At 46.0% G+C, this 15,042-nt stretch overlaps 1 protein-coding gene across 4 annotated transcripts in view; it reads right to left on the bottom strand.

Annotated features, from left to right (window-relative positions):
- Positions 1-3,747: 3,747 nt before the first annotated feature.
- The window catches only part of SYBU (syntabulin), a 40,513-nt gene continuing 29,218 nt past the window's right edge, over positions 3,748-15,042 (bottom strand). For 2 of the 4 annotated variants that reach the window (XM_086465445.1, XM_086465444.1), the window contains exons 4-7: positions 9,828-9,930; positions 7,197-7,400; positions 6,060-6,197; positions 3,748-4,861 (exon numbers count right to left, since the gene is read on the bottom strand). In XM_086465445.1, the coding sequence (XP_086321571.1) occupies positions 3,748-4,861; positions 6,060-6,197; positions 7,197-7,400; positions 9,828-9,930 (1,559 nt within the window). The other 2 variants (XM_009958746.2, XM_086465446.1) reach the window with 2 other exon arrangements.

Genomic DNA, 15,042 nt, shown 5'->3' on the forward strand with positions numbered 1-15,042 from the left:
TCATGGGTTGTCTGGATTTCTTATCTTGTGACAGGTGAGAGAATACAGCAAATTCTGTGCATACAGGGAACAGAACAGTAAGGGGTGGGGGGCTAGATCGTGCCTGCCTAGAAAAATAGAATTTTTAACTTAGGTTCTGACACAAGTTTTTCTTAAAAGGTAAGTAATTGAGAAATCAAGATGGGAAGAATTACTTCTAATGGCCTTAGTCATGGAGAAAAGTTTTTGAAAATGTTTAGTATGCTTGTCATGTTACTTAAAGTCTTGCACACATCAACGGATTCGACAGCAATGTTCCGATAAGAAAAGTGCTTGAGAAATGTTAAATTTTAAAAGATATTTCAGAAGGCAACAAATACACTTTTGTGCGTATTTTCTGCACAAGTGTTCTGGCTGGAGCAGAATGGATGAGTACAGCCTGGGCAGACTGAAGAGCCGTATGGCAGGCAAATCTGCGCCTAGTACACACCTCTGGTGGTGGATGGAAGAAAAGGAGAAAGTCTGTGAGTAAGCTTTAGTAATGACTTATGTCTGTCCTTTTAACTGCACCGATGAAGTGAGGAGGTACAAGTCACAATTCTTTCACTATTGCCGACACAGGGCAGGGAAACCTGGTATTTATTGCCTACTAAAGGTAAATCCTGTTGCTAGCTACGTCGCATCTTCTAAAAAAACCTAATGCTTACTATTGCTATTTCTGAGACAACGTAAAATAGATGAAAATACTGTTTGTTAAAAATAAGAAAACAGGAGCTAGCTACTAAAAAGTTAGAAACAAAGACCCTGAACACGTGAAAGTACATGTGTGTTTTGAGCCATCAGCCATTTTAAAAACCATTCGGTGATGTCACCATCTTGCATGTCAGCCCTCTGGCATGAGGTGTGTTTGTAGCAACAACTGGCATATCCTCTGTAGATCAGGGAACAAAGGCCTTCGTTGCCTCCTGCTGCAGAAGAAACCCATGTAGTTGCAGGTGAATATCTCTCCTACAACTGAAGATCACTTTTGCTCTAAATTATGCTCCATTTCTCCACCACTCAAAGGGAAGGTCGCTTAAACAATAGCGCCTGCAAGAGAAACCCAAAATTGCAATAAAGTTGGTGACATTGGGTATAAAATATTGCTCTCTTGGCCTTGAACAGACATATTTTGAAGGAGGAATAAGGCATTTTCTGTAATGTGTTCCGGTCCCAAGAGGCGGTATCTAGGATTGATGAAATTCCATGCTTGTGTAAAATTTACATTAAGCACCCTCCAATATTAATTTTGGCCCTAGTGTCCATGTAATTAGAAAGCTGTTGGAAGTGACCTTTGTGCAGCACGTACTGCGGCAGTGTCACAAGGCAAGCCTGCTGCCGAGGTTTGGGCCCAGCCGCCAGCAAAGCCCTGTGCAGCCGCTCACCCGCTCCTCCTCCACGGTGGGGTGGGGAAAAGGGAATATAACGAAAGGCTTGTGGGTGGAGACAAGGACAGGGAGGGCGCACTCACCAGTTACTGTCATGGGCAAAACGGACTCGGCTTGTGGGGAAAAAAATTAATTTGTTACCAATCAGATCAGAGTAGGATAATGAGAAAGAAATCCAAAGTTTATTTCCTGCGCCTACACCTTCCCTGCATCCCTCCCTCCCTGGCTCAACTTCACTCCTGATTGTCTCTACCTCCTCCCCCTCAGGGGCGCAGGGGGACAGGGAATGGGGGTTGGGGTCAGTTCATCACACGTTGTCTCTGCTGCTCCTTTCCCCTTGGCGGAGGACTCCTTACCATGCAGGAACCCAAGAAGGCAGGACAGCATGGAAGAGGATGTTACTGAGAAAACAAAAGCAAGATGCGAACTCTTGGGGACTGTGTCACATCAAATTGTCTGTTAGATTTCTCTTCCTTGATACAACACTTAATGAACCCTCTTGAATCTTGGTTGCGAACACAAGTAATTCAGAACCCAGGCAGTGCAGGGAGGTGAAAGGTCTCCAAGTCGCCTCTGTAAGCAGCAGCGTGTATCACCCTCTTGAGTGTTGCAAATGCTCCCCACATGCTGGCCAGTTATTCCTCCCTTGTGGCTTACTACTGACTCCCTTCTTCCCAAAAGGTGCAGAACAATGCATGGCACCGTCAGGCTTCACTAGACCTCTTCTGCTCTGGGTTGCACAGGGAAATAGTACCCTTGCTTTGCTCAAAGGGAAAACGGGAAGCCAAGGAGGTTTACAGGGCCAGAAGTGTTGCTTGGGTGGAGCCAGACAAACCCCACTGTTCATCTGATGGATAATATTGCCCTCCTCTGACTATGCACAAATTTCAAGTTTTGAAGAATTCGTGGTTTGGTGGTCACAGTTGCACCTCAGTGTGCGCACCAAGACTGCATGACTCTCGACCGGGTTAAACAAAGCCTTCTGGACCTCTGTTAAATGCCAGGAAGACTGATAGTCTTCTGGGAGCGCAGAAACGAGAAGGTACAGGTTTCCAGAAGATTGCATTGGGTTAAAGATCAGGTCGCTTGCATCGGTTAATGCTGCATGGGCACGGCAGAGCGGGTGGCATGTGTGTGCACAGACCCGCTGGAGCCTTTTTCTCTGGCTGAGTGCTTATGCTTGGAGCTGTACTTAGGTTTTCTTGGTCTAACTCTGTTCCCTGGGTCCTGATGGTTCCTTATGCCCTGACACGGTGCCTCCTCCCGCTCGACCTGTGCCCAACAGCTCAGCTGAGACGGGGTATTTTTTATAGCTTTGCTACAATAAAACACTTGCATGTGTTTGACATTTTTAACATGCTTTATTGAACTTGTGATTATAAAGGTAAATAATAAAGCAATTAAATAAACAATAAGTTAAAACACAATAACATTTATACATAGTATTTCAAAAGGCTCAAAAGACTATCAGTTTCCAATACATTAAGACTTTAAAACAACATTAAGATTCAAAGTGTATCCACGCCTATACTTACCATTATAACAAGTTTCAAGACTCTCTACGACGTACATTTTTGGTTACAGTCCCCTTATACGCACAAGACCAGTGAAATGCTCGAGCAGTTGTACGATTGAGAAGAGCACTACACGAGACAGGCACGAATGATGTGCTGGAAGCTGCCTGGGGAATATGGGGTTTACTTCTAAATTGAATTGACACTTTGGACAACAAATGGAAAGCGCTAGCATGCTTTCTGGAGCCCATGTGTGATACACGTAGCGGGAACGAGTCTCCATGTCACTTACTTACTTACTTACTTACTTAACACTAGTTTCGCAAACGTTTTAGGTTAGTGCTGCCTGAAGAAATTCCCCACTTTTCTCTGGCCATTTGTTCCCCATGTGCATCTTGCACTACCCCGAGCCAGTGCAAAGCACTTGTACATTTGCTCAGTGAACCAGGGGAGGCAGCTGAGCCTAACGCTAACTCAGCACACAAACGTGAAAGCTGTAATTCTCCTTGATTTCCCCCGCCACGTTCATGGTGCAGATGCACTGGCACCAGAAAGACACCAGCACAGGGTAGGGACATGGTGCCGGGGAGCAGGAGGACTATTTCTGCAGGCAGCAGTACTGTTGTTAAAAACATCTTGTGGAACTACAAGGTTCAACTTTTTTATTTTGAAAGAAGGAACATGTTTTCAAACCAATTTATAGTGCAAATGAAATAGTAAAAAGCAAAATTATGGACTCTGCCAGAATATACAATAACTTTTTATGATCTATCTCATCCCTTCTTCTCTCTGCCTCAGCCAGTTGGTGACCAGGGACAGAGTGGACTTTAGGTTTTAATATTGAAGGGTGTACGGCGTAAAGAGTGCAGGGCCACCAGGCAGCAACCGCGAAGCAATGCTCCGATATTGTAAATGGGATCTGTTCCTCCTCTCTGAGTACTGAAAGCCCACATGACAGTTGGTACAACAGGGGCTGCTACAGCCAGAACATCTCTGAGGAGGCTGCTGCTCCAGTATCTCTTCTTCATTCCTGTCTGAGACAATGCATTGACATACCCAGAGCCTTCATCATCATGAGGGTCTGTAAAATCAAGTTCTTTCATGAAACGGTTTTCATTAACTCCGTGCTCCACCTTCGTGCATGGAGACTCCATAGGAGACAAAAGGATGGCAGAGTTTGGATCACTTGGAGTTAAGTCCATTATGATACCAGAATCACTGAATCTCCCAAGAGAAAGTGCACGCAATTCCTTCAGTGAAGCAGGTGGGTTTAGACCAGGACAGGCATCTTGAGCTCTGAAGATGTTTTGAAGGAGCTGCTCCACATCTAGGCTATATGGCACCACGTCAGTCTGGACGGCCTGTTCCACCATCACTTTGCTGCTTTTCTGCTGCTCCTGGGAAGAAGTCAGTTTTTCATCCAGAACAGTTTCCAGCATCCCTTTATTCCCAGCAGAACTGGAGCGAGCTGGACCAGTCAAGTCAGAAGTTGCGACAGTCAAAGTCTCTTCAGATGAATCAGTCACATTAGCTTTGTTGTCACTAAGAAGCATCCCACTATCTGCCATCTCCTCCAGAGCTTGGTCTTCTGTGATGAGGCTGTCTGACGCTGTGGCATACAATGCTGACTTCACCTCTGAGTCACATGTATACTCCAGGCACTCTTCATCCCTCACAGAGCTGTTCTGAGCCACTTCCATGCTCTGCAGCAAAGATTCCAGTTTCTTGTTTTGGATGTTTATGTCTGTGAAGTATTCCTGAATTTTTTTGTCTTTCTCAGCCAAGCTGTTCTTCATAGTTTCAATAACCTCCTTGAGTTGTTTAATTTCGCTTCTTGCTTCCTTTAAGGCCAGCTCTGCCTCCACACGATTACACTCTTCTTCGATCCAGTCTTCCCTCATCCGAACCAGCTGAGCTTTGAGCTCTTCTATTTCTGTTTCCCTGTAGCAAAATAAAAATGTTGTAACACTTCAGTTAAAGACTCAGCGTGAGGCTCCACCGCACCGGGATGGCTATACTGCACACTGCTACACTGCTCCAAGAAGGCAGCAAACTCCCCCCTGCACCTTTTGCTGCCGCCTTTGAAAGAGCTAGCAGAGGTATAATCCGGCTGCCCAGACATGCCGGCTGGTTGCTAACGGGGGTCACTGATCTGGCCACACAGCCAGCAGCCATGATCCCGCACGTTTTGAGGCGCAAGTGGTGACCTCTAGGTTAGGTCCAACCAGTACAGCACTTAACATCTCACCTACTGCCTCACCCTGGAGGGAAATGAGACACAGCTGCCTGGATGCACCCTCTGTGCCTGCCGGCGGCTCGTCACGCACAGCCAGAGCCCACGCTGGCCTCAGACAGCAGGACAGCTCAGGGCTGCAGGCACCCGGCTTGCTCTGCCCAGCGTGGTGCCAGAGGCTGCTGCCATGAGTGACTTGCAAGCAACTGGGGAGAGCGGGCCCCTACAGACGCAGAGGTTGGGCCATCCCCAGCTGGACCACAGGGTCCCTGGGACTCTGCCCTGGGGCTGCGTTCAGACAGCCCTTTGTGCCCACTTGGGCTGTGTGTGCAGGAGCGCCAGCTCTCAGGGTGCGGCTTTAGTAAAAGAGACGACATCTGTTGCTGTGTAATGCACATTGTCACTTCTTTGCTCAGCATCCATACAAAGGGCTATTGTGAAAAATTCAGTATCTAAGCAACAAAACCACAAGTGGGTACACTGGTTTGTGTAAGAGCTTTTCTTTCATTACGGGAGAAGGGGGACGTTTGCAGTCATATTTCACTGAGTGAGGTAGAACAGGAGACTAAGGTAACACATGCTGGCAGGTAAAAACTGTTTTCGGTACAAAAGGTCTCAATGCTAAATTCAAACTGGTAACAAATTATACTTTAAAACTACTCTACTGGGAAAGTTCAAAAAAGGGAAAAGAGACAGCCATATTCCTAACTAAACTGCATGGTACATATTCACTGAGCATGCTATGAAACCTGAAATACCTGAAAGCAACCTAATCAGACTGATCATATTTCAAATTTCTTAATGAACGATATATGTGGTCAAGAAACGAGTAAAAACATTCAGGATTCCACCCACAAATGCTGCTGAAGAAATCTTTCCAACTCTGATTTCTGAAGTGAAATATACCTTTCTTTAAGTTTGCTCTCAGATTCCTTCAGCTTTGTTTTCAAATGCCGTATGGTAACTTCCTTCTGCTGCAGAGGAGTCAAATACTGCTCTGGATTTGGCGGCTTGTCACCACAAGAATAGTATCTCCCTGGTCGCCTGAAAAGAAAAAAACCAAACCATCACATAACATCACTCCTACAGTTCTTCAGTCCTGGCAAAACTGAAAACATCCCACTGACTGATACAAAGCTGAGTCGACACTTGACTCATTTGGGGCTCCTCAGTGTCTGCACAAATGACTTCCTCTGGCAAATCAAAGTACTTGAAGAAACAGCTGATTTGTGGTTATAGCGCAAAGTTTGCTATTTAATGTACTTGGTTTCAGTGCCATTACATCAAATGAGACATTTAACTTTAGAACACCTCGCCATCCCCTCACCCCAGACGGGTGGTGTGCCCAAGGGCAGGCAGCCGGGCCACTGGCAAGGGCACCCAGCCGCGCACACGGCCAGGTGAGGTAGTGTACGGACGGAGTTCAGCTCCACACGTGAGCCATGAAGCCCAGCACCCTGAAACCTACATTCATCCTGTTTAATTTTAGGTGTGTGTCTGACACACTCGGCTGCTGAGTTGCCTGAGAGAGAGAGAGAAACAGCAGCAGCGCGGTGGCAATTTATTCTCCGCAGCGTGTGTTACTCGCTCTGGCAGGTATCTGTTTTCTTTCCTGTACAGGAAACTGCACTCCTTAGGGAGGCGCCTAAGGCTGGGCAGGGTGAATTTTTGCCCGAGTGTATAATGTTTTCTGTACTACCCTACCCAACTCTCTCCAAAGCGAAAGGACCCTTATACGAAAGAACCAGTAAATCTACATGAGAATTGATGGCACGAAACCACATGAAGGAGCCTGCCTTGGAGTGAAAACCAACTACAAAGGGCTTTGATGAAAAGTAACCTTGAATTCTACAGTGCTGAAACAATAAAGCTTTCACATGGGATGGAGCACCCTGCTGACTGTCAAGCCACCAACATGAGGAGTCACACCTATGCTGAGGAGCAAGGTGACCTACTTGGCAACCCAGACAGCCGATCCCACGTTACAGAGCAGAGAAGGTAAGTCAGCGCGCTGAACGCCGGGATGCTGAAATAAAGACTTGCCTCATCACTGGGCTGCTGTCGCTTCCTTTGTATGAACCTGAGTTGCTGCTGCTGGCTGAAGAACCCCTGTAACTCTGATGGATGTTAGCAGGGGACGGCTGGGTTTTGTGCAGTGTTGACAAAAGGTCCTTTTCACAGGGAGCAGGTGAGTTGGCTCCAGGCTTGGAGGATAAGGATCCATTATTCCGACCATAAGGGCCACGACTGGAGGGGAACCAAAATGGTTAAAGCATTTTGGATTATCCTCATCGTGCAACTCATTATGTGTCTTATTTCACACACAAAATTGTCTAAACACTAAACCAGATAGATAACTGAGAGTGGTCGGGAGGAAAGAAAGTCCTGAAGTCACCAGCCACTGCACATTCCTTCACTGACTGTGGGGCACTCAGTCTGAATTATGTGATCTAGGAAAACCTCGGCATTTTCACATTTCTCTACGGATAGCACGGTTCCCAGTGACTCCATCAGATCATCCACATTCCCTGAACCTCTGACTCCAGTAAGCAATGAGAGGACTGCAGCCTGGACTGGTACCAAAAGAACCACGTCTTGGCTTTCCCCGGCCAGGCCTGTGGAGAGTTGCCCAGCCCTGGAGGTTTGCTGTAAGGCTGCTTTCACGCTCCTCAGCAAGCAGCCCGAGGGATCACAGCGTGCAGTGAAAACAGATTTTGTTTGAGCCACTCTTCTTTTCTGCCTTTGGCATACTGGGTGCTTCAGCTGTCACTGTCAGCTATTCATTTGCTTAGACATAGTCTGAACCCCACTGAGAGCAGGCTGAAATAGCATTAAAATACACAAAGGAAAGCACAGCCTTTTCTTTCTTCCTTCCAGCTTCCCTCATACATATCTACCTTTCTTTTCCACTCTTTATTAAATAATCTGACTGTCAACTGTGTGTGCTTGAAAGCAACTGGTATCTGCACTGCCCAACAGCTGCCAAAGGGCCGGGGCGCTCTGAGGACAGCTTCTCAGGGTGCGCTCCTCACCTGCTCACTTGGTTTGCCTCCCTGCACTACCGCACCGCTACCTTCGTCCTCCCATGGAAGTTGTTCTTCTAAACTGTAACAAAAGGGCAGGTTCCAAAAAAATACGGAAAAAGGCAAATCCAGCCAGCAAAAGAGAAGGCTTGAACATAAAAATTTAAATACCACAGAACTACGAAGCAAAATCTCTTCTTAAAATTGTCTGACTTGGTTTCCTCCCTTCTCTGAAAATGGAACAGTTTATAAGGAACAGATGGTTGAGCGGCTGCTGCAAACCTTCATCACACTGCTGCGGTTTGGGTGATTTTATAATTATTTTACAACGAAGGGCAGGACTGCGGCTTGTGACAACACTGAAATGCTTCATAGTGAGTTAAGGCAAACAGATACAAAAGAACATGTTGCAAAGGAGACGTCTCTTTCCACTTCGTACAGTACAGCATCAACTTGGGTGTGAGGCTGAACTTGCATGGACTGTGCATAACACAGCAATGTATTCGAAGGAGCCTTATTACAGAGGACTTCTGTCCCATTAAGTAGGTCAGTTTGCTCTAGTTTAAAGTCATATTTAAAGGCACAATAATATATGAAATGATACATAATCTTACTGAAAGTATGGTGATTTTAGGGCGTCGTATTGTACTCAGTACTGCTTTTTCCCACAGCCAGTAACTTGTTAGATTTAATCTAAAGAAAGCTTAAGTAATGTTTATATTTCTAACAGTCTCACGATGCAGATAGGAAACCACTCCTTAAGCATCATTCTGCCGATCTCTGCACACCGGGGCACGCCGCGACCTTGGAGATGTGTGTGTGACTCAAACATACGGGTATCCCGCTGCCGGCCCCAGCCCGCCTGCCAGCTCTTCCACAGAGGGCAGGAAACCAGTCCTGTCAATTTGAACTCTTTCCACCTACTCCGAAAAACGTTGCCAGCAGGGATTGCGTGGGCAGGGCACAACGTGCGCTGCTCCATCCCAACGCCCCCATATTGGCAAGCTGTCTGGATTTGCACTTCACATGTGATAGGGAGAAATCTTACAGAAATCTTTCATGAAAGGTTCGTTTAGATAGATGACTGGTTTTTTCTTTTCTGCATATAGTTTTAGTTATATAAAGGTTGGGCAAGGGTGTTTAAAAACAAAAAGCATCAAAGGCAATATTGCCTACTTCTTCCTGCAAAAAATAAGGTCCTGATCTGGAAAGGTATATGCCGAGCTGACAATCTATTACAGAGTGAAAACAAAGTGATAAGACCAAAAGGCTAAGGTTAACTAGTCAGAAGTACTGCTGTTATCTAACACACACTCAGTTGTTTCCTCCTCCACTCCAGCTAATGCCTTTTCTGCCTTACCTGTATGACCTATGACTGTATCTCTCATACTTGTTATGAATAAACAACAAAAAATACCAGTCAGCTGATCTGGCATAGCGACAATTTTTGTGCTCCAAATGCAGCATTTTTTTTTTCTGTCTCGTATCACAGTTCTCATCAGTGTAAGTCCTGCCCAAGAGCGTGGTGTTACCCACATTGTTTTAAAACTCACAATACTGGTATTGTGTGTATTAACTGCAAGGCCTTACACAGTAGTCTATCTTTGCACTAGAAACACTTGCAATATTCAAGAAAAATTGCTTTGCTTACTTGCGAGAAAAAGATGATCTTTTGCCTCCGGCAGCAGACATACGGACTTCAGGCACTGAAATACTGCCTGTGCTGCTTGAGGAGCTAAAATCGGCTTCACTCCCTGGAAAGGAAAAGGGAAGAGTGAAAACACGATGGAAACTATAACTCAAAGACCGTTTTCAAAATAACAATGAATCACAAGCATCCTTCCTTTGTCCATCCTGTGTGAATTTCAGAAGTTGCACGAATTTTCAAACACCCCTGAGGACAAGTGCTGGATTTGTTCCAGATTTTCAACATTTCTTCAGAACTGGCACTTCAGCAAGAGCAGAAAAAACATTCGGACCCAAAACCCTCATGCTAGAGAAGCCATTTTAGGACTCAGCCAGGAACATTTGTTGTGACAACCCGTTTGCTTTCTCACAGCCACCAATACATGAATGAGGCTGCTCACATGGCTCTTTCAGGAGCACAGTGATTAGGAGCACACAGTTCTAACTGGAGATTTCTCTTGCTTTAAACCATATGAAAATACTACTTGCTGGGAGGAAAGCTGCTTCTATTTTGGTTTCTGAGGTGATGGACACATATATGGATATATGTATAAATGAGTATATGCCAACAGGGCCTATGCATGCCTATATGTACACACATATGCAAGTTTTCATGTGGCACTGAATCATAGTAAGGCAGTTCTAATAGCCTTAAAACAATCCAATAATCACGTGTGGCTCTCAAATGCTTCTTGGTTGCTAAGCCATCTACCTGACCACTGACTTTCTGTGGATCACAGCTTTTATTTCCCAAGCTCTGGCATATAAAAGGAGAACTGCTCTCATTTTGCTAAGGTCAGTAGTGGGCAGATGTAATAAGAAAGTCATAACATCTGGAAAAAAACCCACCCCGAAGTTCGGATTTTTTCAGCCTGTTGCCTAAATGGCAAATGTCCCAAGCCATATCCAGGTCTCACGCTGCAGAGCTACAATAACGGATGGTGACTTTACCTGCGGGGATGGAAATAACTTTCCAACATCCTTTAAGCAGCTGGTCAGGGGGAGCATCTCTCACCTGAGAATTTCTGGGTGCTGTCCCACAGACAGACACCCCCGGCCAGTGGCTGCAGACTTACCACAAATACCACTTTCGCTATCTTTTCCACGAGGGGGATATGCAGCTGCAGCTACCACCGTCCCCACAGGGACAGATAAACTTCAAGTGCACAATCTCTCTTAAACCCTTTGGAGAGCTGATGGTGATGGGCACGTCTTGCACCCCTGAATACCCAGGAATGGGAAAAGGCCTTGTTGGAGCTGTCTTCACAGCCTTAACAAGGATGAGACATCCAGCAACCATCCCTGCCATCCAGCAACTCTTAGCAACCAGTCCTAGGCTCAGATGTGTTTGGATTTAACCCAATACTTTCCCAACCTCACCAGGTCTGAGACCAGCCCCTGTTTCTCTGTGTCTCTGGTTCAGCCCAGCCCAGAATATTCCTCAGCCCAATTTCAAAGTGCTCAAATGCAAAGCTTAGTTCTTCAGAAGGGTATCTCAGGGGCCCAGCTTTATCACCTCTAACCAACTCCGTGCCCAGTACAACCCCCCGGACAATGAGACCCAAGTCACCACAGCTGTAACCACATCAGAACCGCCTGCGAGTGTGCCAGGGGAGGCAGGGAGAGCAGCAAAGCTGCTTTGTTTCACAGAGTATTTATATCACGTCTACAGATGTAGATGTCAGTGACCCTCTCCCTGGGGACACAAAATGACTGTGGGACTTGATGTCCAAAGCTGCAACAGAGTTTTCCTGATAAACAAAACACTCCCATCTACAAGACTAAAGCAGACACTCTGAATATTGTCTCGGTACCACGCTACTCCCAAATCTACTTTTCCAAACAAGACCCGGACAGGTAAACACGCCACACGGATATCATACCTCTGGTGTTTGGCCCCCCAAAGCATTCCTGCCCTTGCAAGATGCCAACAGCTTTCCAAAGTCAAGTCCTGGCTGCAGCACAGAGAACAGGAGCCCTAGCAGAGGCTTATCTCCGCTTAAGTAGACCACATCATAATCAGATCTCGCTATCGAAAGCATGTCAAGGAAGCAAGGCTTAATAATCACCTCTCCCTGACCCGCCTGCTTGGAGCGCAGCGCTGGGAAGGGCTGCTGAGCCCTGCCGGTAAGTCAGCAGAGCCAGAAAATGCAGCCACCTTGAAGGCTGAGCTTTCTGAAACACTGAACTGCATCTGAGACCAGGAACTGTGTCTGCAAAGCAAGAATTAACCTTTCTGGCCCCAGTTCTGATAACAGCTGCACACAAGCTTAACACTGAGCACAGGAGACTACTTACACTTAAAATTAGGCATGTGGCTATTTATAGGATCTTTGAGAACATTTTATAAATTAAAGGGGTCACTGCTAGTATCATTTCCAAGTGTGTTAGTAATGTTCAAGCCAGCTCTGCATGTAGCAGAACCTGACAGCAATGTTACTAGGAGACTTCAAAAAATATTTTCTCCCATTTGGTAGACATCTCTAAGCAAAAAAACATGGCATCTAGCCATATAATATCAATTGCAACATGGGTAAGTGTGCACTTCTATCTTACAAATGTCTTAACAAAGAGATGAAACTCCTTGCCTAGCAGCCATGTGGGCAGGAGCCGAACATGGCCTCTCATCTCTCCTAACGCCACTCTCCAGGCTGACAGCTCCTTAAGGATGCCTGTTGACTATTTTTGTTGCTGTGACAATGTGACTGCAAAAGTTCACACATGTAAGCCCCAGAAGAGCCTGCTGATTCAGCATTAACCATGAAAGAGGCTGACATTTCTCAAAAACATATTCTTTTGTCCTAACTGACCATAACACTTGTTTAGCTCTGGCCTGAGACTTTCCTGTTAAGAGGACCATCTTACCCATCCTTTCCTGCAAAAGATGCTACGTGTTGAGCCACCAGCTTCAGCAGTATCTCATTTGAAATTCATTCATACATATTCTTCCATGCTCCAGCCACTCAGTATCACAGCACCAACAGCCTGCCAGCAGGTGAGCCCACTCAGGAATATGCTCTGATGGAAATGCTTGTGCCACATGAATGGCATCCGTCGCTGGGATCCATCACTCCAGCCTCCCCTCGCCTCGCAGCGGGCTTCGAGCAGCAGCACACCCATGCCACGGGAGTGGAGGAGCTGTGCACTGCTCTGTGCAATGGGAAGAACAACGCAAGGATGGCCAACAAAGTATTGTAACGTTTTCCAGGATTGCTCTTTGCCTGGAACGGGTATCTGAGCAGCAGCACTGGAATCGTGCAGCATTGAGCTCTGACCCTGCACTTTACCGCTCGATGGGGAATGGCACCGAGCCAAGAGCGCGCTGCAGACAGCATCACGCTTTGGGCTGCCCTTCAGCCTCCTTGCTGCCGTGACAGCCACCCAGCTCCAGCTGACAAGGAGGGGAGGAGAAGGGAGCCTGCAACCCTGCGACCACGTGCTGCACCCCATGATGTGACGAGGAGTGCAGGCAGCGCGAGCAGGCACGGCCCAGGCACAGGCAGAGAGGGAGGTGATGGTCCGGCAGATGCGTGTGCTCGTCTGCGCCGTGGGTCGAGACCACAGCTCAGGGAGCTAACGCTGTCCTGCTGCAGCACGGGAATCAGCTGGGAAACCTCCTGCTAGTTACTCAAGGGCAAATTTCCCACCCTGCATGGGATGTGATTACAAATTTCACGGTGGGATTGAGAAGATGGAGAAAGAGCTGCCTGTGCATGGGCATGTATGCCTCCAGCTGGCACTGGTGCGTGTTTATCCCACTTTGCAGTGCCCCACCTTTAACTCTGCTCTCTGCACTGCCTCAGTCATAGTGCAAGGATAACAACACGGTACGGTGACCATACCAGACACCGCGTTCCCAGCTTTTGCAGGTAGAACAGATTAGGTACATTGCGCCTTACTGGGGAAGTATACAAGCACAGAAATACCACGTCATGTACGTAGCTATGTATATAGAGACAGTACATACATTTCTTAGAGTCACACAATAAGCCCCCATGCCTGCCTGGCATCCTAGTCTGTTACTTCTGGCCACTACAGATGGTTGGATCCCTTGTTGTATGGTCTTCTGGCCTCGATATTAAAATTTTGCTTGCACTTTAGCATTTAATTTTTTTGCTTCTATAAGAATAAAGCTCAAATGTACTTGTGTGCATTTTATTGTCCATTTGCAATCTAAATAGTAAGATCAAAATATGGAAAAAAGGAAAAAGTTCAAGTAATATCTGTGACAGGAACATTACAGCTGAGCAGCAGTACAGGATTCCCCAAACTCAGGATGCATATCAACTTATTAAAATTTAGTCTTTCTGTATCTTATTTGCAACTTCACCACTGTTTCATAGCTGCCAAGTGTATAAACCACAGACCCTACCTATTTCTGACTCCATAAACATGAACTCTTTATAAATCTATCAGTCTTGATGCTAGGTTTTGCATATAGTCACCCAGTGAAACAGAGCTGTAAATAAAACAGTGCTGACAGAGACAGTTTGTCCTCAAAGTGTAAAGCACTTAAATTTGCTGAGCTTCCTTGCCTTCAAAAGCATTCTGTTATATGGCAAAGAGACCAAAATATGCATGTATGTTCACCATGCTGGTGCAGCAACTAGAGGAGTAAGTGGCACGCCATCTCTGTAGATAACTTCATTTAGACACCCCAGGAGAAGAGACAGTGCCTGGCTGTGTAAAAAACTCCAGCAAAGACATTAGAAGCAGTTGGGAAAGTACAGAATTCAGTTGTAATGCCCACTATTGAAAGGACCTGTATTTTTAAGCTCCATTTATCTTGAAACCTTTAACTCACAGCTGCATCTCTAGTTCCAATCTTTAACAGCATAAGCAGTACACTTCCAGGAAACAGTAATGCTGCTGCTTTTCTATTTAATATGGAGTTCTTCCTGCAAGATTGTTTTTATGCACCACAAGCCATCTGGGAAAGAAAACCACACTGTTCACATGCACTGACAAACATAAGAAAAAGAAGCTGCAAAGAAGTGATGAAGTCTTGCTTTCGCATTTCAGGCTTTTCTTCAGATAACACCCTTAAAAATGACCTATTTTAAGGACAAAGTCTCCTAGTGGGAAGTGTACTCGATTCACAGTGTCAAGCCCGTAGCTGATAGTCTGTTTTAGTTCCAGTCCCTGACCTTTCACTTATTACTTACTTGATTTGCTATTAC

The sequence above is a fragment of the Leptosomus discolor genome, chromosome 5 (genome assembly GCF_034619465.1).
Source record: "Leptosomus discolor isolate bLepDis1 chromosome 5, bLepDis1.hap2, whole genome shotgun sequence".
NCBI classification, from domain to species: domain Eukaryota; kingdom Metazoa; phylum Chordata; class Aves; order Leptosomiformes; family Leptosomidae; genus Leptosomus; species Leptosomus discolor.